Below are 26926 nucleotides of genomic sequence, written 5' to 3' on the forward strand. Positions count from 1 at the left end.
AATTTCTGTTTAAAAATACTTCCTCCAGATTAATGGTTCATTGATACACATCTGAAAATTACATGACTAGCAAAGTATCAGACAGATCAAGGCTGAGCTACTCTCTACTCCTGCTTCTGAGCTGGCACAAGTAGTAAGTTAAGAGATGTAAGTCTTGGACTAGAATTTTTCTCAGAAAATTTCTTGGCAACATCTCCAGCTTTTCATATTCTGTGCTCCATCTTTCAAAGTGGCTCTACTTGCCATTTCTTCATCTTCAGCTAGAACCAGGTCATAGTCACTCAGTGCCACACAGAAGATGATGGCGGTCACTCCTTCAAAGCAATGAATCCATTTCTTCCGCTCAGACCTCTGTCCTCCCACATCAAACATTCTGTTAAGACGAAAAGAATGAGTTTGACATCATCCTGGATGTTCAAAAGCTCTGAGGAGTTCTATAAAATGAATCAAAAAGCTCCACATCACATGGGGAATGTGGGATGGGAAGAAAGGAGAAAAGGACTTCATGGGAGGAAAACAATGTCATAAAAAATCTCCTGGTTTTTAGTCTTTGAAGGGAGGGAATCTCAAAACAAAATACCCAAAATACCCTAAAAAAACAGCACTTTCCTTGACAAATGAGAACACTTTAGAACAGAACATTAAAACAAATACCAGTGAAAGAGCTGCACTATGTGTAAACACGGAGAAGTCACGTGAAGCATTTAGCGAGAGTATGTTCAGTTTGCCACAGTCATGGAACATTAGAGGCAGAGAACATGGTCCCGTCATCTCACTACAAAATGTTTTCTCTCAGAAGCAACAAAGCAGGCAGGACTTTGATGTACAGGAGAAACCACTCTGGGTAAGAAAAAGCTGAGCAAGCAAGTCCTACTGAGACAGGGGTGAACAGGTTGCCTAAATTAAAAAGTAAAACCATGGTATAGGAAAAAACAATGAGGTAAAATGAGATAAATGGGTGGTCTACTGAGCAGTCCAAAAATTAAGTGAGTAAACTCATTTTTACATGATATACCACAGTACCACTGTAGGACAGTGTACAGGGGAGTAACACAATTAACAGTATAACGACAATGATCTTTTCCTCTTTTTCTTGTAAGAGTTTATTGTTAAACAAAGTTGAAATTCATTATGCAACCTAGAAGCAACCACTTACATAATGAAACACTATGCAAAGTGGTACATTTTTTAAAGGCTCCATTTATTTAGATGGTGCACTAATTAAAATAGTCCCTATTTAATTCTCAAGGAAAAAGAATTTTCCCTGCAGAGTAGTACTGGCCTATAAACCAAGTCCAAGTCCAAGTCCATCAGACATGTGCTCTACAAAAGCCACTAGTGCTGTTACTTTTATCATTATTTTCAGTGGCCTTCTATTGGTTTAGCTAGTAAACTGGTCATTAAGCATGCTATGTAATGAAATGATTGCAGTATACACTGAATTAAAATGGGTAATAAAGATCAACTAGGAACAAAATAAATTAAAATGATAAAAGATAACTCATTTGTTAAAATGCCAAGGAACATAATTTGAAGACAACTTTACTTAAAAAGATAATATATTTTAGATAAAGTCTCTGATCAACAGTCACATTATTTCCTGATTACTCAATATAAAATAACCACCAAGCCCACTGTGTCCCACATTTTCCCTCTGTGATGGTTGACTTTAAGTATCAATTTGGCTAGGCCATCACCCGCACCTGTTCAGTCAAACACTAGGTGCTGCTGTGAAGGTATTTTATAATTTTATAGTTGCAATTAACATTTTTAATCAGTTGATTTTTAGTAAGATTATCCTTGATAACGTGGGCAGACCTCATCCAATGAGTTGGAAGGCCTTAAGAGCAAAAACTGAAGTTTCCTAAAAGAAAAAGAAATTCTGCCTCAATAGTGCAAGACCAGTTTCTATCTAAGCCTGCTGTCCTGCCCCACAAACTTCCAGTCTGCCAGCCCCAACAGTCACGTAAGCCAGTTCTCGAAATATACAAACCTTACTGGTTCTGTTTCCTGGGAACCCTGACTGATGCAAATTTTAGTGCCCAGAGTCGGGTAATGCTGTAAAACGAATACCCATAACTGGAAGTGGCTCTGAAAGTGGGTAATGGGTAAAGGCTGGAAGAATTTTGAGTTACTTGACAGAAAAAGCCCAGATTGCCTTGAAAAGGTGAGTGGTTATAAATATGGATATTAAAGGTGATTTTGAGGAGACTTAGAAAAAGTGAAGAGGATAGTTTAGAAAAGCTTCTAAGATAGATATATATTTATATATATATATATATCATCATGAATACAACGTTAAGAGATGTCAATGTTAAAAATATTTTTGATGAAGTCTTAGAAGGAAATGAGAAATCCATTATTGGACACCAGAGAAGAGGTAATCTTGGTTTTACAGCGGCAAAAAAACCTGGCTTAACTGTGTTCCACTGTTGGGTATAAGGAAGATGTTAAGAGATGCACTTGGATATTTAGATTTAGCTGAGGATATTTCCAAGCAAAGAGCACAAGGTACAGCCTTGTTTCTCTGCGCTGCTTAAGTAAAATGCAAGAGGAAAGAGAGACACTGAGAAGTGAAGTACTAAGCAAGAGGAACCAGACACGCAGGGAAGAAGGCCACGTGATGAAAGCCAAGGAACACCAAGGCCGACAACCACCGGAAGCAGGAAGAGGCAAGGGAGCATCCTTCCTTTGAGCCTTCAGGAGCATAGTCCTGCTGACGTACTGATTTTAAACCTCTAGTTCCCAGAACCATCAAGAATAAATTTATGCGGTCTAGTTTGTGGTAATATGTTACAGCAGCCTTAGGAAACTAGTACATCCTCCTCTATGGCTTTTAAATAGTTACTTCATCTCCTCTCTGCTCGGGCCATTTTATATCCCCTCCACTTCCTAAATATTTGTTGAATGGAAGAATGAACTGTGTGTCTACAGAATATTTTAAAACACTTTCAAGCAGCAACAGACTAGTTTTCCTATATTAAAGATCTAGATCTTTCAGTTATGCTGTGGGAATATTAAATATAAAAGAGCTTTAACTTGACAATCATGTAATTCTCCCCAATTTAATTTAGAAGCAAAAGAGGGTCATTCATATATTGGTCATAAACAAAGAACCTTAAATCTAAGCCATTGATTCTCAAACTTCAGGGTGCATCAGAATCACCAAGCAGACAAGTTAATGCTGCCAATCAAGGGGCCACACTTTGAATATCACTGGCCTAATTAAAAAGTCAAAGCACAAATGACTAAGAACTAACATGACAAATGATCAGACTGCGCACAAAGCATTATTCATTGTTTCACACATTCATTAGCATTATCTTCCAATTCTGAACATCTGTTTTTTTTAACCCAAAACAGAACAATTTATAATATGTTCTCCTTCATGAAAAGATGAGACTTTTGACTAGCATCCAACAGGGAGTGGAAACCGAGTTTTCTTAGGTTTCTTTTTTGAGGGGGAGTGGAAAGACAGAGGGAAGGTGGAAGGGGATATTGGAGATCCCGATATGGCTGACTTACCTGCAGAATGTCATCTATACCACTGTGACCAAGACTGCTACAATGCTAGTTGACCATATATGAATATTAACCCCATAAATGTGACACTGCACCCCAAAACCAATCACACATTTACAATACTAAGGGAAAAGAATAGAAACTTATCTGTTATAATTTTCTAATAGAAAAGATGCTTTAATTCTATATTTAACAAAAATATCAATAAAAACTTGATTCTAAATCAAAATAAGACACTTGCCACAAATGCAGTCAGAGGTGATAGTATATATTCTTAAATTATAATGCCTGGTTATTGCCTCATTTTGCATGTTAGTTCCAATCATACCACAAAACTGAGTACCAGCAGTTAAAATCAGACAATGAATTACAACACAAAACACACAAAATGATAAATACACTAAAGGGTTCCCAGTAGAATTATTCTAAGTATATTTTTGCCCTCATTCTTCTGAGGCTCACTTAACATATAAAAAGCAAAGCTGGAACCATATGTTAGCAATGATAGTAATTTAACAGAATTCAAATCCAAAATAAGAAAAAGCTTATTTGAAGTTCTTGACAAACCTATGTTTAAGTCAGCAAGTGGAAACAGTAAGTAAAAACATCCTATGAAATTCTGCCTCACCCAAGGAGACTAAATAGAGCAAGATAAGTGGACTTTCTGGAAAGATCGTGATGAGAGACAACTTTACTAAGTCCCAGTACTTGCCTGACATTAAAATGACAACCTTGAGAAACCTAGGCTGGAAGTGAATGTTTAGGGTGCATCTAACCAAGAACGAAACTGAACTAACTGTGCACAGTTAGGTTGCCTAAAGTACCAAATAACTGACAGAACATTTACCTCCACCATTTCCCATCATTTACAGAGCTCTCCCCTCTGTTTCCTTTATAGACAATAACTCATTTTATCTTTAAACTTCTGACAATGGGCAAGACTGGAACAGTCTGTTAAAAATCTTAAACAAGTTTGTACTTACCTAATACGGGCCTAAGGCTAGATTCCTTATAACCCCAACCTCATGCATTTTTCTTCTTGGACTACATGGTTAGAATAAAGCTATAATCTGAACGTAACAATTTAAGTTTGTTATAGAACACGGTCTTAAAGCAAGGTAAATCAAAATAAAAATTTAAGGTGTACTAGGTTTAAAAACAAACCTTAAAGCCTAACTCTTAAAAGTGAATTTCCTTATAATTAAAATCACTTCATAATTTTTAAATAAATATATTAACAGTTCTCAAATAAGACAAATCAGGTAACTTAATATTTTAATATTCCTGAGTGGTTATTTAATATTCTAGAAGTAGTAGGCAAACTAAAAGAAGGTAAATGATTTCAATAAGGGAATATCAGCAGCCAAAAAAAAAAAAAAAAAAAAAAAAAATGCCGGCTGACAACTAAAAAAATGATGAAAACAGAAAGTAATTAAAACCAAATGCAAAACAGTACCCATGTATTGAAGCCCAAAGTCACATGGTCAGCTAAACCAATTCTGACCTGCATCTCTGTTTAAGAAAGCAGGGCAATATTTGTACATCTGAAGGGAGGGTGCCATGGGAAACAGAAATTAAATTTTAGTTTTCCAGAAAATTCAATTACATGAACCACTGAATGTGGGATAACTTGGTGATAAAGGATAATAACAAATGAATTATAGTTAAAATACTTACGGAGGGAATATATTTAACTGTGCTTCCCACAGTGAGCTGCTTACGAGGTGAGCTGGTGAGTACTTGTTTATAATCTCTGACTAGGAACCTTTTCTTAAGATGGTTTCAGAAATTCTGCTTTATTATCATACTGTTTCAGTAGAGTTAAGTGAAGCTAAATTCAGCAGTTTTTCTCATACTTTGAAAATTGTTACTTATTAGAAAAAGGTAAACACAGTTCTGTAAAACTGAATGTAATGTTTCATTTAACTTCCCTGAGCCTGGTTTGGGACAAAATGAACTCCTGGATCCCACCCACTACTATAGGCTAAAATTCAGTGCTTCTCTGGTCAGACCTCAGTAAGTTACAGTACACCCAAAATTAAATGAACATTTTTCATCATGAAATAGTGCAAACATGAGTTTGCATAAATAAAAATCATCATGGAAAAATTTTGGAGGGTAACTGTTTAAAGTATTTCCATAAATAAGCATATATTTTATCAGTAACTCTATTTCTTTTTACATAAAAATGGATGGCAACACTTCCCCAAAATATACAATATTAGAACAGTAGTTTCTATTTAAAAATAAAAGCCAAAAACTATTTTTAGTTAGATCACTGTGAAAAATACAGGCAAAAGGAATTTGCCTGGCTACTTTTTCTGAAATAAAAATATAAACATTCCTCCTAAAAATGTTTTTCCCTCTTTCACCCCGAAATTCTCTTGTCCAATGTGACAAGAGAAACGGTTTTGTAATTTCCAACTCTAAAATATTTTAAGCTTGTAAATTATAAATTTTTTCTTAAAGAAGTTACTTACTTAAAATGAAGATCTTTGAAAGTAAAATGTGTTTCAACAATTCCTGTAGTCTTTACTCGAGTTCTGAGAACATCTTGTTGAGTTGGGATATAATTTGGTTGTGCAATTCTGTCCAAGTCATTCAAGTAGCTGAAAAAATAAACATGTTAATAGTTAATACTGTCAATAAGGATCATCTAAATCAAAGAATAAAACATTGTGATGCATGCAGTATGCCAAGTTACTGTTACATTTCTGTATAATGATGCAATACAACCAATTTAAGTTTATATCTTACACAACTCCCACTGAAATGAAAATGTACTTCTCCAGCCACAAAGCTCTTTTAACATTTTTTAAACGTTGTGTAATTTGCTTCTTAAGGACAGTAATTAGTAATTCTCCTTGTTGGAAAAGAAAACAAAGTAATAACTTCATAAATGCCCAAACTAACTGCACACCATGAATCTGTCCCTTAAAATTCATTACACTTTTTTGATGTAGCACTGTTTATGTTCCAGACATTACTCTTTTTGTTGAGGATTTAGAAAGCCTTCATTTTTGAGAAAGCAGTGAGGAAACCTCTGGAGAAAGGCCGAATTCGATGTTGTTCTCCACCAACCAGCCCTAAGTCACAGATGGACACACAGTGCACGTGCTCCTGTCCTCCGCATTTTACTGGCTCTCTGAATCAGTATTCACATTTCACTTCTCACTGATTTGTCACTCATTCAACACTCTCTGCCAATGATGTCAAATATGCTGTGATATAAAAATGTAGTGGTGTCATCCCAGCAATTATTTCATTTTGTGTCAAATTCTTCAGTAGAGTTGATAATATTAGATCCAGGTATGGAGAGACTGATGTGAGCCTGAGTGGTTAAAGGAGGATTCATGGATAGTGAGGGGTATAAATAGAAATCTGAGCGGGACAATGAATAAAAGGAGTGTCATGCAGTAAAACAGCATGGAGGTAGGAACAGTCACATCTTGTTTGTCAAGTAGGCTATGCATGGAATTAATCGGGGAGCACCACTGCAGTGTTTTCTAATTCTAGAGTGGACCGGCCTGATATAATTTAGAAGATACATCTAGGTTTATTACAGAGAGGCACCAATTACTGCAACTTTGATGTCATACTCTGAAACTGTTCCTTAGCCATTTACAATGGGGTCTTACAAACAAAAGGAGCTCAATAAATATTTGATGGGTGGAGATGGAGTTGGAAAGCTATCCACTGAATTAGTAATCAGAATAGTTTAGACAGTTAAGTGTATGTATGTGATGTTGACACTAGAATACATAGAGATGACAGCTTAAGTTATCTGTGTTATATTTACTGAATTTAAAATAATCTTATTATATTTATTTGCATTGGTGATAAACCCCTAGTACTCTGTGTTTTCAGTTCCATATAGGTAACATTCACTTTACTATCAGAAAATCTGACTTTAAATAAACAGGCCACAGCAAGATTTTACTGACTGTCCCTTTGAATAGTGAGCTGTTCTTATTTAAAATGTGCTCTGATTACTCACAGGTACACTTCTTTACCTAATACTGGCACAGTTCTACTAGCCTCTAAAATAATGCACCTTTATATTTCAACACTACAAAAAAGAAAAAAAGGCATTGTGAAAAACTCCAATTGTTTTAAATGATCACAAATTTAAAATGTAAACTGGTGGTTGGATGCTCTTAACGGGCAACTTGGCAGCATCCCACATCTCCAGCCAAAAACTCAGAAATCAAGATGCCTTATAACTACTATGAAGAAAAAACTTTTTATGACTTTCTTCATTCTTGAAAAATGGCCCCATCTTAAGGTCAGAACTACTAGTAATGAAATTAACAGGGAGCCAAAATGACACCTTTTGTCCAAACTGTGCACAGGACATAGGTTTTGGTCAATATACTGAGGAGGTCTAAGAATAAGAAGATGGAGGAAGTGAGGAAGTGAACCACAATCTATCATCCTTGGGAAGCACCCCTTAATTACCGAAATAGCTCTCCTTGCTGGGCTCAGCTCAGTGCAATCTTCTCACCATAAGTGACTTCCACTTAGATCTTTCTGCTGGTGCTGGTGGTGCCAAAGCAAGTACTGTGGACTAAGAGTTGTGTGCCTGCACTAGGTAATTTTTCCCCTGATTTTCTAGCCTCTGTAAAATCTGGTTTATGAATTTATTCATTATTAAACAGGGGCGTATTGCACGATGACTGTGTGTCAGGCAATGGAGAGAGAACACTGGGAAGAAACAGACCTTACTGAATCTACAGTGTGGTAGCAGAGATAGAAAAGAATCAAACAGTCCCAATACGAGTATAAATCAAATCACCTCAAAATAAATGTAAATCTATGAGTGCTATAAAAGAAAACACATGGTTATCATGAGTACATAAAACAAGGAGGCAGAAAACTACTCACTGAGTCAAGGAATATTTCCTTGTAGAAGTGAGGACACCAGTTGGAGAGACGGGCTACACAAGAGGAAGATGCTAACACACACACATGTAAACCACATGCTTTAATGTGTAGTAAATACGTTTAACCACATGTAATGATCTGTAGTGTATGTAATATGTGGTTTATATGCTTGTAAAACATTAAAAATTCGTATCAAGAAATACAGCATTATAAAAGCTGTGATGGGTTATATAATAACTTGTATTATGTATTCACTCACACTGACTCGGACGTGCAGTACATGACGTGCTATACGTAATTGGGTCCTCGGGAGCCACACCCGTTTAGTTTTTCACTGTGGCCAGTATGTGTATTTACCTAGACCTTCCAGTACCTGTCATCTTCTATCTAATCCTCACTTGTGTCCCTAAGAGCCAACCAATAAACAGCTCTGTCAAGAAAACTGACAAATTCTGGAAAGTAAAGTGAGTGCACAGCGCATGATTCTCATCATATCGTCTCTGACATCTGAGTGTGTTACCAAATAATGGAAACAAATCCCTGATTTTTTAATTCTGTGCAGATCACCAAGCAGAAAGCTCCCTGACGTTTTTAATCACAACTTGCTTTAAAGATTTTTTGGGGCCACTACCTGGAAAATAAGGGCAGGTTTTTCTTCTAAAAAACTACACTTAGATATCTGTAAACAAAGTCTAACCCAACAGGGCACATATAATTGACACCTTTCAAAATGTAGAGCTATTATATTGCTCTCAGTGAGAGACTATCTTGGGGTCACCATGCACCCTTCAAAGGGGGCACCGGTCACTGGACAAGTAACTCTTCTCAGGCACCATTAGTAAACGAAAAGCACTCAAATTGGTTGCCCTCCCCTTTAGCCAGCCTCAGGCAAACTAGAGATACACCCGATTTCAGAGTAAACTTTGGTAAGTTCCAGTTACTTTCTTGGAAATATACTGGGAACAGTTCCATCCTGCATGTTTCAAGTAGAATAGCATGAGTCCCTTGAGACACAAAGAAAATAACAGCACTGCTACCTACAAACACACACATACAAAAGACAAAATGTTTTCAAATACTGTCATCCTGAATATCCTGAGTTGTACAAGAACGTGTCAGCCGATTCTGCGCTAAAACTGACTTGGAGGTATATTTGACTTGCAAGTAATTCATGATAGTGTAGTTCTGAAGTTATGATTACTTACTATGCTGCAGAATCATTAAGCTGGTACTCTCGGGATCTGTTGAAGCAGGCTTGTACACCACTGTCTTTCCACAATCTCTTTATCACTCCAGCAAGTTCTGCAGTCATAAAGCCTTCTTCAGCAGCGCCAGCAAGCACGAAGAGCTGGCGGGCATCATCCTGCATATTCAAAGACCATTTTTTTAAAAAGGCAAAAAGCAGACATTACAGATAAAGTACATTATAGATTACAAAAAAATACAATGGTGAATTTCCTTTATGCATTTTATTGGTGCCATAACTTGGTTTTCTCTAAAGCACTGCTTAAAAAATTGGCTTAATTGAAAAAGCATAATCTTAAATCATGAGTCCACATTTTGTGGGATGAGTCACAGTCATCAAGGCACTGAGAGCTGAAAGAATGACTACACTCACAGCTCATGAGGGAAAATATTAACCAACCAACTACTCCCTGACAGTCTGTTCACTGAAGATGATCACTTCTAAGAAAACAGAAGAGGAATGTATGCTTTGTCCCTCCCTCCTCAAAATGCTTCTAATCTAAGAGGCACATTAATACCATTAGAGGTTATTTTTACAATCTAATTAAAGGTCATACTTTCTGATATACTTTGTAGATGCAAAAATAATCTCAGAGAAGTGAGAAATCAATGTGGAATAAGCAACAGTAGTTCCACAAAATGGTATACGATTTTCAGAACACCTTGAAGATATGTACATTAAAATCAGTGGGTCAGGAGGTGGGGACAGGTGTTTGCTAATCCAGGCAAAAGAAACAAAGTAAGTACAGCTTTGGAGTAGAAATATTCATGATGCATACAGAAGACAGCATGCAAAGGGTTTTAAATGAAAGAATACTGCACATAAAATTAAATTCTGCCTAAGTTTTGAGGCTAGAAGTATTTCGTTATTGTGATGCACAGGTAATCAACCCCACCAAGTCAGTGCTGTCCAAAAGAAACAGGAGCCACTGTCGCAATTCTAAATTTTCTAATAGCACATTTTAGAAAGTGCCAAAAAAAAAAAAAACTTTTAACAATATACTTAATCTATATATAAAAACCACTTCAACATGTAATAGATATAAAGTTAGAGATATTTCATATTTTTATATGTATTTAGTCTTTGGATTTTGCTGTTTCATTAATAGAGCACATCTCAATTCAGATTAGACACATTTCAAACACTCAACGGTAGCACACAGTAGTGGCTGCAGTGCTCTGTAACACAACCCTAGTCTTCAGGTAGTGTAACACAAGTAATCCACAGCTAAAGGATATGTGAAGTTACTTTCTGGCCTGAGGTTTGCAGCTTTATATTAACTGAGTAGACAATTTCTGGTTTTTCTCTAGGGTCATCTTTCCAACACAGTGCAGGTGCTCTTCATAAAGTGATAGCAGATACACAGTAGGGTGTACAGAAGAGAAGCATCTGGTGATACAGGCTAGCAGAGGGTACTAGCTGACAACATAAATTCATTCTGCTGCCAATTTGTGATTTTCAAATGGGAACCTATCGTGAAAAATAATTAAGTCACTCAGCATGGGAACATATTATTCAAGCATATGTTTCCCTTTTTAGTAAATCACAAGAGAAATGCATGCAAGCAGGCAACACGTGTACAACATCCTTAAACCTCAACAAAACACAGTTTCAAGTCATTCTTAGCAACATTTACCTAATTCCAGTAAACAGTTCAGTTTTACAGATAATGACTTACATATGAAAAACTTCTAAATTTGGTCAGTTTTAACTGACATCAAACATACTTTTCCCCATCCATTTTAGAAAAGTGCTTTTCACTCAAGTGGGCTTTAAAATGGGCATTCATTATGACATATTTATTCAACTTCAATAAAATTTCTTGATAGAAAGGACTAATGCCCTCTGGTATGGGTCATAAGATCACGTTCTCTTCAGACTTTCTAGGAAAGAAGCCTGAAAAGACATGGGAAACTTAGGAAGCTCTATTTATAAACTGCATTGTCTCTGCAACATTCAAAAATGTTTCTTCACAAAATGTATAATAGTCTCTTTTCCTTAAAATGCAAATTGGAATATTCACCTCCATGTCATTAGCCAGGACATTCCAGTGTCTGCGGATGAACTTAGAATAATTTCTAAAGTACCTTCTTGCTTAAATTTAATTTTTTATTTTGTATAAAAATAACCTGAGGCACAGAGAGACTGTGCAATTAAAGTTCCAAAAAGTCACTTAGTCATACATGTTAGTCAACAATTACTAAGTAATTGTTTACATACAAGATAAATTTGAAACTTGCAGAATGATGACAGTAATCCTATCTCATCATGGACTGAAGTATTTTCAAGATTCATGTAAAATATTACGTAAAAACATTTAAGAAAAACACACCTCAGTGTACCAAAACAGTGTGATGCAGAAACAGGGTAGAGGTCGCTAAAGGGCCTTAGGTAAGTAAAGCAGGTCACAGGAGCTCTCTGGTGGTGGTAGAAAGAAATCTATTTGCCAGGCAGTTATTTGTGAATAGCAAGAAAAAAATCCTAGGATGTAGGCAAGTTAGTATGTTTTCAGATGACTAAGAACTAAATGAAAATAAAATGTGTAAAGAATTTAAGTTCTAGTTCATATGAAGACTCAGAAAGAAGATATGAAATGGTTATCAGGTCAAGAGATACATAATAGCCTCTCACAGAATCAAAAACAGTAACTTCGTCATTTTAGTTCTCAAACATACACCAGACTACTACTATAAATAGCTCAAACATTCATCTGGAAAAATAACAAGTAGAAATAACTAGAAACATTTTGAGAAAAAGTGCTAGGGAAAAAGTCTACAATATGTAGAACAGTCTGCTATTAATACAGATCAAAAGGGGGAAAAAATCTGAAATCTCGAGTAATGTAAGATGGCAAGATAAATCAGCAGGGAAGAATACGATCATTTAAAAAAAAAACCACTTATGAATAATTAGACATCTGAAGGGGAAAAAAATAATGTAGATCCTTATTCCATGCACACAACAAAGTAAATTTCAGAGGGATTAAAGAAGAAACAGAAACTCTGTTAAAATTCACTCCCCAAAAAACTTTTAATATAGCATGAATATCTGGTAAATCTTTGAGAGATTTTTTAAATTTAAATGTAATGGAAGAAATAACAGGGGATGATTTTTAAAATGAAAACGTAAGAGGGCGGAGGGTGGGAAGGGATAGACTGGGATTTCAAAATTGTAGAATAGATAAATAAGATCATACTGTATATAGCACAGGGAAATATACACAAAATCTTATGGTAGCTCACAGAGAAAAAAATGTGACAATGAGTGTGTATATGTCCATGTATGAAAAATTGTGCTGAACACTGGAATTTGATACAACATTGTAAAATGATGATAAATCAATAAAAAGTGTTTTAAAAGATAATTTAAAAAAAGAAAACGTAAGATTAAAGGCAATAAGCAAAATGTGAGGGAACATTTGCATTGCTGGACAGAGGGTCAATATATATGCAGATACAAACAAGCAAAGAGATCATCAAAACACCAAGACTCCAATCAGTAAATAACTAAAGGATAAAGTAGGCCACTAACAAACAGAGAGAAATAAAAATAGAGCAAATAAAGACATGGAAACTGTAGTTACATTTAAAAACCAAAAATGCAAATCAAACTGAAGCCAATATTTTTAAAATGTAAGACTTGTAAATTTTGGCTACTCAGAGTGCTAAGAAAAAGTGCCGCTGCTAGGAAGGCAGACTGATACAACCTTTCTCAAAAACAATCTGGCAGATTCGGCAGACAGACATAATCTGACTAATGAAATTATAAAATTAGAGGAAGGAAAAGGGGCCATTACGCAGCAGCATGCCTAGGCTGGGGGGGTGGGGGTGGGAGGGGAGCTTAAGTCAGTTCAAGGCCAGGTTTCCTGTTCCTTACAGCCTAGCTTATTCTGAGGAAGTGCTTCTCAAGCTTTCTGTGATTAAAGACCAGTCTTGTGTTGTATCTATTTTATTTTGTCTCTAGTCTATTTCAAAACTAATACTATTGAAAAAATGTCATTTAGATGACATCAAATACAAATACATTTCTGTAAACTACTGGAGTTAATATAGAAACTACTCTGTCAATGGCTCTAAGTTTGTCTAATTGCTCACCTTTACTTCTGCACTCACGTGGTGCACAGGCGTGTGCACAGGCACTGTCCATGGACCACACAGAGCAGCAGTTTAAGTGATGCAGTGCATGCTAAGACATGCCGTTAGGCCCTGTGTAATGCTTCCTTAACTGCACATTATTAAAAAAAAAATAATAATCTAATTTATCAACATGCTGTCATCCACAGATTGACTACACTCATTATGAGAAAGTTTTGAAAGGATATTGGGCACAAAATTTGATTGCTCTATGTCAGCTTTGGAAACAATTTTGTTTCCTCTCATTTTAAATAACAAATGCATAATCTGCTTTGCAAATCTGCTAGCTGCCTAATACGAAGCAAACCACAGCAGATTAGTCACTGTCTCTTAAAATTTTCCATCTTTTAGTCAATTTTCGTCCAATTAGCCTACATATTAAAGATGTAATTCCAATCAAGATACCAATAGGCTTTTTCTTGTTTGTTTTGTTTCAACAGGGATGTGAGGAATTAAGTTAATTCTCAAATTTATCTGGAAGAGAAATGCAGAACAGCTTTGACATTTTGGTAGAAAAAGGAACAATGGGATGGGTGCACTTACCCTACCAGATACCAACATCCTATGAAGCCACAGACACTAAAATAACTAGACCGATGAAAATAACAGTAGTAGTATAAGCATTATAAATAAAGCAACAGCAGTTAAACATTTACTGAGCATCTGTTATGACCAAGGCATGTAGTAAAGGGTTGTCATTATTTCCCATAGGTAGATACTATTATTTCCATCTGATTATGATGAAACAAACTTAACCTCTCTAAGTAATTTAATAAGTGGCTAAGCTGGGAAAGAAAAGAATCTATCAATGAGAGAAAAAATGGAGTCCAGAAACACACCCAATTTAATCTAAGGGTAGCACATTCTTTTCTTTTCTTTTTTCTGTTTTGTATTTTTTAAACATTTTTTTACTGAGTCATTTTAGAATGTTCTGTCAAGTTCCAGTGTAGAGCACAATTTTTCAGTTATACATGAACATACATATATTCCATGTCACATTTTTTTTTCACTGTGAGCTACCACAAGATCTTGTATATATTTCCCTGTGCTAAAGGTAGCATTTTCAAGTCTCTCAGGAACAGAGTTTTTAATATGTGGATGTAAGGCAAGAGATGATCAGATTATAAAATACACTTAGATTCCACCCAGCAAATAACATTTCCAGGTGGGTTAAGAGAGAAACCTTAAAAACAAACAAACAAAAACCACAGAAAACCAAACATTCTAGAAAAATAAGAATTTTTAAAAAATTGTACACACAAGTCAGAATTGACTGCAGAAAATTAAGAATTCTTAACAAGAAAAACCATAAAAAATTAACATCCCTGTTGTTTAGACTCAGTATGAAAAGTTTAACAGAATCGGGTAAAGAATACTAAGAGGAGTCCACAGAAAAAATGCAAAAAGGCAAAAAGATTCTTAACGTCTCTAAACATTAGGAAAATAAAAACTAAAAAGAAAAAAATATTTTTCACTAATATATTAAAAATTAAAATGTTGATATCTAAGGTGACGAGACTCTGGGAAAGCAGACACTGATGTGCAGCTGTTAGAAGAGATTTTCACACTGTTTTTTCTGAAAACAAATCCATGATACCTGTCACTGAAACACGCAGTAACCTTCAACTTAAGGCTAATACTTCCAGGAATTGATACTTAAGGAAAACATACATTCAGCCTTTGTTTCTTCTAGAATGCCCTTCCTGTGTTTTTGTCTAGAAAACTCTTAACACATATTTCAATACCAGGTTCAAAAATCCTCTCCTCATGTCCAGGCCATGTTGAATTCATCTTTGTTTTCCTTAGCACAATTTCAAGAGCCTTACAGTATCTTAAAGCTTGCGTGGAGGCAGGGCGACATAAGACATGGAGTAGACCAGTCAGAACCAATGAGGGAGCCTGAGGACACTCATGTGGATGAGTTAGGAACCACGGCTAAGGCAAAGAGAAGGAACAGTTGGAAGGAGGAAGAAAACAGTTACTAGGGAACAGCTAGAGTCTAAAAAGAGCAGGTGAAACTAGCACCAGTGACCAACAAAGAGCAGAGAGGCCCACACGTAGATTCCAAACCATCAGAAAACCAGTTTTAAACAAAAGCCTGTGGTGAGAGAGCAGTTATTCTCAGTAAGGCCTGAAACTAAGCCCAAATCTGCCCCAAAAAGGACAGAAAATGACAACATTCCTTGACAGAAAAATATGAAAAATAAAACCTCATAAAAAGCTGCTTGCATTGACCCTACATTACCTCCTAGCATGGAGGCTACAAAACCTTTCCAATAATCACATGTAAGATCTGAATGCTGAACACTGTATATGTGAACTGGAATTAATGCAAAGTACAATTTATTCAATTCTCTACTTTATCTAAGGGCAGTTCTCTTTTGTGTAACACCAAGCTCAAAACGTATTTGTTGAATGAATAAATGATTAAGTTACAGCCTGAGTGGATAGTAGATAAGGCAAAAATTGTCTAGATATGATCAAATCCTATTTCAGAAAAGATAATTTAGAGGAATGTTATGAATTATTACTAAAAAGATCTTGAAATCTATTTTAAAAGTTTAATTCATTCCACTAAGCTTTTTAATCTTTATTTAAAAGGAAAAGCTTAGTAAATTAGTATGGGCTAGCAACTCATAAAGAAATTTTAGGGTAACATAAAAAACACACCAGGTTTGTTTTACAGATTTCTCCAAAGTATGTTCTCTAATAGTGCTTTCATTTATTTTTTTTTCCATTAGGCATGAATTGAGCCTCTATGTTTTAAAAAAAAAAAAATCTAGCAGATACTAAGAAAACAAAAGGTTACAGTCTCTGTACAAAAGATCTTCACAGTATTATTAGGGAATAGCACACCATATATTGGACACATTAAAAAGGAACTATTAAAAGAGTACTAGTAGTAAGAATAATATACCTACTTTGCACAGAAATATTAAAAATTAATCTAGAGACTCAGTTAAAGTTTTCTGGGACTTTCTGGGGAAGGCCAAGTTTTACCTCAGTTATTTAAAAAGAGTAAGTGAAGAAAAAATGATACACAAATAAAACCTGAAATAAACAGATTAAGCAAACTGGGGCTGGGGGAAAAGAAGAAGAAATAGAACATATCCTATGGGCTAGGCTGGTTTGGGCTGGGGCTGCTTCCAGTCAGACTGAACTCAAGTTTCACACTGGGCCAAATACGCAAGCACGGGCACAGAGCCTTGGTTGCCACTGTGCAGCACTCTTTCTGGCATGAGATCTCCTGGGTACCGGTTTACTGATAAAATAAAGGGGTGGAACTAGCTTGTCTCCTGAGGTCCTTGTGCCTCTAGCTCTGAAGTTATGAAAGATGTTTTCTAACAGCCAGTATTTTCTGATCCAAAGATAGGCAAACTTTTATACTGTCTTCATTATATGAGATTAGACTGCTTTTTAGTCTGGGCATGAATACCAATAATTAGATCATTCCAGCATTCCAAATCATGAATTTTGAAGAATGGCAGTGTAGGCAGTTTACTAAACTCAGGAGTAACTACTAAAAATTGCTCTGGAGACACAGAGGTACCCAATCCGCCACATGATAAAGAAAATACTGTAATAGTTACTGAGTTGTCCAAATCATCTGATGGATAAGGAAAGTATTCTAGTTCTAAAGGGAAGATGAGGGGGGAGGGTATAGCTCAGTGGACAAGCGCATGCTTAGCATGCACGAGGTCCTGGGCTCAATCTCCAGAGCTTCAGTAAAAAAATAAAGGGAATTATACAAAACTTCTAAAGCTTCTAATCTGCTTCACTCACTACTATCCTTTTGGTCCTGAGATAGCTGATAACACCATACTGTGTAACACAGATTTATCATGCAAGTTGTGTATTCTTTTCCATTCATCAGGCCAGCTGCAAGGACTCCAGTAACTTACCGCCCGAGCTGAGTCACCGAAGTCAATCTTCAACCTCCCCATGGCCCTGATGATAGCGATAATTGACTGGATGGTGTTACTGTAGACCACTGCTTTGTACTGCTTGCATTCCTCTTCCGAATAACCAGCCTCATGGATAATTCTAATGAGACAAAAGGAGACAGGGAACGCTTACTTCCTTTGATGGAAGGGTACATGTAAAACATAAAAACCATTTAATGTTTTAAATCTACTTACTTCATTTGCTTCACAATTGTACTTTTCCCAGATTCACCAGCACCTAAAAAGAGTAAAATAAAATAAAATAAGGGATTTCTAACTTTATTACTTATGTATATCCAACTCCCAGTACACACACACTCATTCTCTCCCCTTCTCTCACAGTTGAATTTTCTTTTATCTCAAAATGATCTTTATTGGTTTCCAAGCATACAGAAAAGTTCTCAAAAATAAGCCCCAACCATTTATTACTTTGCAATACTTAAACTCAACTGAGAAAAAGTTTTCGTTCTTGTTTGTGTGTATTCCCCTAAAGCATTAAAAGCATTAAAAGAAATTCAGTTTTCTATAACTTACACTGAAGCAGTATCAATTAATTTTATTCAAGATTTTCCCCACTGGAAGATGTTCAACTGTTTGACCAATTATCGTGATTTTAGCCTTTGCCTCCTGTGAAGTAGTTGGCCAGTGGTGACAAGAAGCCACGAAAATTATTTTAAAATATTATTTTAAAATAGCTATGTCTCATGCATTATATATTCAACCACCATTATTAAGCAACTGACACGGAGCCAATATGACTTGCTAGCACTGGGGAAGCGATGGTATGCAGGACAGAGATGTCTCCCCCTGTGTTTTCCTATATTCCCTCTCACCAAGTCATAAACCCATTCTCAGAACTCTCCTTCACTCTTACACATACAGGCTCTCCTCAAAACTTAAGTCTCTAGAAAAATGCCACTGGAACATGAAAATATTATTAACAAATGGCCTTTTATACAATAAGAACCTCCAGATACTGAGAACATCTGAGCATAGGTGACGAAACAATGAAGAGAGGACAAGTCTATCATTTGGCTTCACCCTGTCTTTGGCCAGGGCTACACATCATGGAGCTGTTATTACTGTCTGAGAGAGGGCTCAGGATTTTCATTATCTGGGCCTTGTATTCCCATCTTCCCAAGGCCACTCCCTTCAGTGTTTTATGCTCCAGAATTACTGAACTTACAGTTCCGAGAACACCTGCCACTGATGATGCCACAAATCTTCCAAAACACCGTTTTCCTGCCAAAATGTAATTTGCTCTGTTTCCATGCACCACCCTGGTGATCCTGTATCAACCATCAAACCCACCTCCTTCATCCACCTTTCCTGACCCAATCCCCCCGTAAGCCCTGCTGCCTCGCACTTTGCACGTTTCTCTTTGAATGCTCAGCAGCTAATTTGTGCTAGACCGACAGTCAACCAGGAATGCACTTGAACTCTTTTCAATTGTGGCCAGTACAGTTCGGTAGCAAACTTCTGGACTTTATTCCCTTCTCCCCTTCCCCCTCCAGCTATACACACATCCAAATCATCAGAGGCATTTGAGAATAAGTCATAGTTAATGGCCTATTTGAAAAATCTGGGGGAAAAACTGCTTAAATTTTACTTGTGATTTGATATTCAAGAAAATTTCCCAAGATAGCTGCATATTAAGTAGAAAAGCAGGAGCTGAATAAACAGTGAGGGCATTCTTCATTTACAGACAGCCTTTGAATCTGTCAGGGCATCTGCCAATACAAACAACTCCAAGATAAACAACCCATTATCTATTAATCAACAACAGTATACTTGGCTCTAAGAAAAGCACGATTGTTGACATTACGGCTCACAAATTTCTCTAATTCACAGGAGGTCCACCCACGCAACCCCCCCCCCCCGGCGGTTTCCAGCAGGGCTATCTTCAAGAGGGCCCTTAGCATTGCCAGAGCACAGCAAGTGGACTCAGCCGGAGCCATGATGTGATGACAGGACATTCTAGAGCCCAACATCCATCCAGAGGGCTGGTGGTTCCCTAGGCACAGTGAGCTTCGATGAACAGCCATCCACAGCCCAATATTTAGAGAAACAACCCAATGACTCCAAGAAGGGCTCATGTGATACAAGCCTGTAAGGTCTGAGGGCCACACAAGGGGAAAAATCAGAAACAGTAAAGAATAAGACTGATACCAGCTGAACTATGTGTACACATGAGAATTTTTTAATCTTAATAAGAAGCAAATTTTCCAGACATTATCTTTGAATTCTAATTCACTTCATATCTCATCAAACAGTTGGTGACATGAGACAGCTTACTGGGCAATCAGCATCAGTCAATGGATTGTGGTTCAAAAACTCCTGAAAGATGTTTAACATTAAAAAGTGGGGATGGCAATATTATTAGCTGGATGTCTACCTAATTTATTTGCTACTCACAAAGTACTACTCTGTGAAATAGACATCCTAGAGGCAGAAATGCTTAAACAAAATCTTTCAAAGGTTAGCAATTTATGTAATTAGTTTTCAGTTCTCACTTCCATGCAGACAGGCTCCTAACAGGAAAATCAGAAATGCTGCCTGGTTATGGTTCCAACATTCTAAACACTGGTGTTCTTTCCACACAGCGTACAGGAAAGAGTTAAAAGTTGTTCTCTACACGTCTCAATTGGCACAGTCATGTCTGAGACTGGCAGGAAGCGATACTGTAAAAAAGCAAAAAAACAAAACCCCTTAGAGGTAGTGAAGGGACAGGAGAAGGGAGAAAAGAGTGAATTTTCCCAGCAGTATTCAGCAAGGCAGCTACTGCTTTTCAGTTTAATCCAAAGGAGAAATTAAAATAGTGGAGCATCCTTCTTTCAGGAAGAAACAAAGAATACAGAACACATACCGGTCAGGAAAGATCAAAGCGTGTGACCACTGCGATCAGAGCCAAGCTGGTCAAGGTGACTGGCTGGCTTGTCAAGAAACTGTGGTCAAGCTGGTCACTGGGAAATGAGCAAGACTTTAGGGCGGTGGGAAGGGAGCGTGTGATTCCTGGAGACTGAGAACGTGCACGCTGTGGCCACGGTGGCCCAGGGACGATGAAGCCCCTGAGGGGGATCCCCCAGGCCTATCTTCAAGGAGGAAGTGGCGGATGGAAGCAAACACCGAGCCGGCAGGCGTGTGAGGTGGAGCTCGGAGTCTGGCACAGATGGTGAGAGGGAAAGGAGCAGCGTCACAGGAACACGGACGGGGAGCTCACCTGCAACCCAGGGTCTCCGGCATAGGGCTGCTCCTTAACAGGACCCAGAAAAAGGAAATGCATCAAGCTTGGACCAGGAGAGGGAGGAGGGAAGGAAAAAACTAAAACCAAATCAAGATCTAAGTAAAGTGGCTAGAGTCTTGGTCCTTGAATAACATTACATAATTTACTGTTATAAAAATGATAGGTAGTGCCTACCTCCGATTTTTGCTGAGGGGCAGTCTAGGAAATGTGGAATTTTAACTGTGGCAAGGTTTAAAAGAAAAAAAGAAAACATCTTTGACCTCAGAAAACAAACACTTTTTTTCCCCCAAGAATACTCTTTGTCCACCTCTCTGCTTAGGCCAACATTTATGTCATTTATTTCCTGGTTTTAGGGGATGTAAGCTGCCCAGCAGCACAAGCTGTTAAAATGGTGATTTAGTCAAGTTACCTTATGCTGAATTCCTGACACCACTACACCTTTAAAAAAAACCCAACTTTTATGCAGAATTTAACAACTTTTACATTGAATGAAACTAAATTACAATTTAAACTAGAATACAACCAAATTTATAAGAACATGTAAAATCACTTCTGTTTATCACAATGCTTCTATAAGATGAACAAGATCAAGGTCCTTACTTTTGAGCTAGATGCAAAGACAAAGGATGCAAGGGCAAACAAATTAAAAATAAGAGGCTTATTTACTCCTGCTGAAAGTAAGGGAAATTTTCCCTCTCTTCTTACTTTTTAGAACATTTACTTTAGAAAAACTGTAATCATAAGCACTTTCTCCTCTTTCTGAAATGTATATACAGTTGTCGACCTTTGAACAACATGAGTTTGAACTGCATTGGTCCACTTATTCGTGGATTTTTTTTTTCAGTCAATTCATACAGCACTATACAGTCCAAGGTTGTCTGAATTTGTGGCAGGTCCTGGAACCAATCCCCTGTGGATACCAAGGGACAACTATGTATCCTCTGAAAGCTAAACAGGCCTTTTGGGGTCAGCTTTACAATCCAAAATGTCTTTCTCAAGGACCTGGGAACCATCTCTTTGAAAGCCTATCTCCTGGCTTCTGTGGGTGAGGAGGAACCTAACTTGGGTGGGTGCCTTGCTCTAAGTTGCAAAGCTTCCTCTTGTCATAAAGATAAGAGAAGTTTGTTCCTCCTCTGGAGAAGGCCAATTAAGTAAAAGATGATCACCTCAATTACCAGGTGAAGTCAGGATGAACTAGGTGTGCCGTAAGGGCTGTAAAGCCTCTTAGGACTAGTCGCTATTTATCTTGAAAACATGTATGTAACAGCGTGGCTATATAAGGGGTGAGATACCTTTCTGTCTTTGCAGTCTCTTAAGGGACTGCCTGTGGTGTAAAAATAAGTGTTTTCTTTCTCTGTTACCTTTGTGAAGAGAATTTCTGAGTTAGGAGAAGATTCTGTTTTTAATTATAATTCCCCAATAATGGGTAATCTAGAAATCTTTACTATTTAGCTGTAAGAAGCTCTGAACTTATATCCCATAAATATGTACATATTTATTTAAATATATCTGACATTCTGGGATATAAGAATACTTTGATAGTGACTATAAACACCACAATCTGGATTCTCCCCCAAAGATCCCCTTTCACCAATATTAACTCTCGATAGAATTACTCCCTGAGCCATTCCTGCCTGAGGCAGGTATCATACTATTACACTGACCAAGAATGACTGCACATACAAGACTATTCTAGAAAGACTGGACAAAAGGAGAACTGTGGGCAGCACAGGAAGCTGTTTCTTGGTAGCCTGGTCAGAGAGACCACGTAAGTAGCTAACTGAACTGAGAGCTCACTGTCTTCACGTTGAGTCTAAAGACTCACAGGTGAGGGGGAGAAGAATAGAGGATGGGGGCCACAAGCATGTTTGGAGGCTGGGGGGGGGTGTGGTCTACAAGTTTTCTGCAAGTATTTTTAATTTAGTTTTTATCTACATTAATAAGAAATAGTTTAAGAAATTCTGAGTCACCTGAATACCTCCATCTCGCTGAACAAAGCCATACAATTTCAGATTCTGTATTGGTTGGAGTTTGTGGTTATAGGTGCCTAAGATGCTTAAGCAAGTGCCACACACTGTACCTTTGCTTGGGAATCCATCCATCCATCATCACTGTCCGGTATGGCTGTCAATCACTCAACCCCTTACCCGAAGAAAGGGTCATCTGTTTCCAGCTGGCCAATCAGAGTTGTCTGGAAGTAAAATTCCCTATGCTTATACAAACCATCAAATAAATCATTTTGCAAATTAATATATGTAAATACACATTATATATATGTACACACACATATACATATATATACACATTTTATATATGTGTGTGTGTGTGTGTGTGTGTGTGTGTGTGTGTGTGTGTCTGTGTGTGTGTATATATTTTAAAAACTCATAAAATGATCACTTTGGATGCAGTGATTTCTTTTTTTTCCTCCAAGAAAGGAATGAAATCGAGGTGCCAGAGATCTTCCCTGACCTTTTATGAGAAAGCTGTCAGGAAAAAAAAAAAAATCACAGCCCTGGAAGGATAATGTGAAATCTGGCCCACAGAAGCCTTTTCCATGATCACATCAGAGAAGACACCATTAAAGGATGGGGCCTTCAGAGGGAAGCGGCCCTCAGAGACTGAGAGAAAGCCAGATGAGAGAAGCCTGACATCATGTAGTCATACTCTGGGAGACAATCACAATTTACCAAAGGGGGACACAGGCATAAACCAGGACTGACCTGGGAAAAGGAGAAAATATATCACTCTAGTCAGAACTGAAGACAATCTCAACTTGATCTCCAAGCTGTGAGAGTCAGTTATGAATTTGCTTTCTGTTACAAGGACCCAAAGAAAGTTTGGACTAACCCTGTGCCAAACAGTTTTACTTTAATTATCTTTAGCTAATGAGGGGAAAATGAAGGAGGTTTATGGTACATTTCCAACACATAAAGGTCAGAATTACTGCATGCGTTATAAAAGAAAATTACAGAAGATCAGATAGAGATGTGGGAAAATTAGTCATGATGTAGCCCACTGTAGAAGAGGTATGTCTAATCCAAAAGTCGTACTGTAAGTGCAATTTATTGTGACTAATATATCATTATTCATCTCACCAAATATTAATTTTACTTTTAAATGTTCATGTATATTATTTTATAAAGTTGATTTTTGTTTTATATGTCAGAGAAGAGCATAAGGAACTTTGTTATCAATGACAGTGACACACATTTATGAACATAATTTAGAACCCAAACAGAGAAAGTTGTCCTTCATCAGGGAGCCATACATTGCATTGTCTAAAACTAAAGTCTAATTGTGCTCGTGTTTTTGCTCACCTGTTTACTATTAAGGACCAACAGATAAGTAATATATGCAAACTTCCCCAACTTTTCCCATGCTGCCCTACAATTCTCCATGGGTCTCTCTCACATTTCTGAACATGTCAGTGGAGGCACTGACTGCCTCTTTTCTCAACCATCCTGTCAAGAATGTTTATATAGAGAACAGTCTTGCAAAACAGAGATAACGCCTCCCTCTGGAAGAGAGCAGGTCTGTTTGCTGTCCTGTGTACAATAAAGATAACGTTCCCTCCCACAGTGTAGGAGGCTCCCTTTCTCGACACCCGCTCCAACACTTACTGTTTGTGGACTTTCTAATGATAGTCGTTCTGACTGGTGTGAAGTGATACCTCACTGTAGTTTTAATTTGTATTCCTCGGATAATTAGCAATATTAGGCATCTTTTCATGTGCCTGCTGGGAATATAATTTGGTGCAGCCATTATGGAAAACAGCATGGAGATTCCTTAAAAAACTGAAAACAGATTTACCCTTATCCAGCAATCTCACTTCTAGGCATGTATCCAGAGGAAATATTCAAAAGGATACATGCACCCCAATGTTCACAGTAGCACTACTTACAATACCCAAGACATGGAAGCAACCGAAATGTCCATAGACAGATGACTGGATAAAAAAGTTGTGGTGTGTACACACACACACACACACACACACACACACACACACACACACGATGGAATACTACTCAACCATAAAAAGAAATGAAATGCCATTTGCAGCAACATAGGTGGACCTTGAGATTATTATTCAAGTAAAGTAAGTCAGATAGAGAAAGACAAATATTATATGATGTCACTTATATATGGAATCTAAAAAGTGATACAAATGAACTTATTTACAAAACACAGACATTCAGACATAGAAAACAAACTTATGGTTACCAAGAGTGGAAAGAGGAGAGGGATAAATTAGGAGTTTGGGATTAACAGATAGTTACTACTGTATATAAAATAGATAAACAACAAGGTCCTACTGTAGAGCACAGGGAACTATATTCGGTCCCTTGTAATAACCTATAGCGAGAAAGAATACACACACACACACACATATGTATCACTGAATCACTACACTGTACACTAGAAACTAGCACAACACTGTAAATCAAATACACTTCAATTAAAAAAAAAGATAACGTATCCTCTGGGACAAACGTCAGGCTGGCTTACTGAACACTATGGAAAAAGAAAAACCGGGGACCTCTAAGTTCAGGGCTCCTCTACTGCAACACAACCCACTGCTTGTGTCGCCACGGCTCTCTTCATGTTGCCCTTGGGGAACTGGGGCTTGGTAAATCGCCATAAAGGCTGATGTTCTGGCAACTGCAATTGTAATAAAGTCATTTTTGTCTCTGAACCAGTACACCTATGTCTTCTGCCAGCAACCATGAAACTGGGGTAGGCTGACTTGTTAGTTTCTAAGTAGGGTAAAGGAAAAGCCTCAGGTACTGACTAGTTCTTGATGTGCTCTTCCGCTTCAGTTTTAATTAATTCCCAGATTTCTGGCAACTAAGGACGCTTGCAGCCATTATCTCTACATTTATCTACTATTTTTTTTCTTCTCTCAAATGGCAGCTCAAACAGGTTTGTCCAACAAATCCAAAGAAACAGCAAGAACACTGGTTCTCAAAGTATGCTCTGGGTACCAAGTGTATCAGCAAGGTTAAGAAATGCATTCTCAGGTCCCACCCAGAACTTACTGACTCAGAAACTCTGGGAGGGGACCCCAGCAATTTGTGTTTTAACACCCACTCCAAGACATTCTGACACAAGCTAGAGACTGAGAACCAAAGAGATAGAATATTAGTGATCTTGACTAGTGATCAAAATGATTATTTTGATTTTTTATTAGTGATCAAAATAATTATAGTCGTTAAGTTACTTACTAGCTATAAAAAAACTAATATTATTTTCTTGATTAGTGATCAAAATAATTATAGTCGTTAAGTTGCTGACTAGCTATAAAAAAACTAATATATTATTTTTATGAAATATTTATATTTCCCTCATCCTCCCCAAAAGTGAGACAAGTAATACTGTTTTACATTTCTGCAAACAGCTTATTAAAAGACAGCTGGATTCTCACATTTACTTCTGCATTTAATATAATAAAATGTATTCTCTGGTTGAATGGAGAAAATCCATTTTCACACATTACCTACTTAGAAAAGGAAAGAGCATTTTAATAGCATTCGTGGATAACTGTGGGTAGTCTTTGATTCTATATCAAAATTTGAAGAGTAGCTTAAAGTTCGGTTATAATGCATTTCTTTTCTGGTAGTTTACAATCCATCGGTCTAATCTTGTACTTGGAATATATATCTTTTACCCATGTCTGATTTGGAAACTAGTTCACTGAATTATAGAGAACTGACTGTTGACATTTTCAATATTAAAAAATTATATATTTTTAAAAACTGCCTTTTTAATGTTACCCATAATTTCGTCAGAAAAAAACTTTAGGTCTTGAAATGATATCAAGGTCCCAGTGGTAGGGACAAGGTTCTTTCTTAGGTTTCCATTTCAATTTTTTTCTTTTTGCTTGAAACTCACATTTTATTACTGGTAACAAATATTGTTAGCTATTTTCCTTCCAGTGAAAACTGGCTAACTCTGC

General features: G+C 37.1%; 1 protein-coding gene across 3 annotated transcripts in view; it reads right to left on the bottom strand.

Moving 5' to 3' along the window:
* GNAI1 (G protein subunit alpha i1) overlaps positions 1–26926 on the bottom strand; it is a 71052-nt gene that overhangs the window by 8372 nt on the left and 35754 nt on the right. For all 3 annotated transcript variants that reach the window (XM_031454770.2, XM_031454771.2, XM_064487640.1), the window contains exons 2-6: positions 17925–17967; positions 17688–17829; positions 9612–9769; positions 6003–6131; positions 244–373 (exon numbers count right to left, since the gene is read on the bottom strand). In XM_031454770.2, the coding sequence (XP_031310630.2) occupies positions 244–373; positions 6003–6131; positions 9612–9769; positions 17688–17829; positions 17925–17967 (602 nt within the window). The remainder of the gene's footprint in view (positions 1–243; positions 374–6002; positions 6132–9611; positions 9770–17687; positions 17830–17924; positions 17968–26926) is intronic.

This window comes from Camelus dromedarius, chromosome 7 (genome assembly GCF_036321535.1).
Source record: "Camelus dromedarius isolate mCamDro1 chromosome 7, mCamDro1.pat, whole genome shotgun sequence".
Taxonomy (NCBI): Eukaryota; Metazoa; Chordata; class Mammalia; order Artiodactyla; family Camelidae; genus Camelus; species Camelus dromedarius.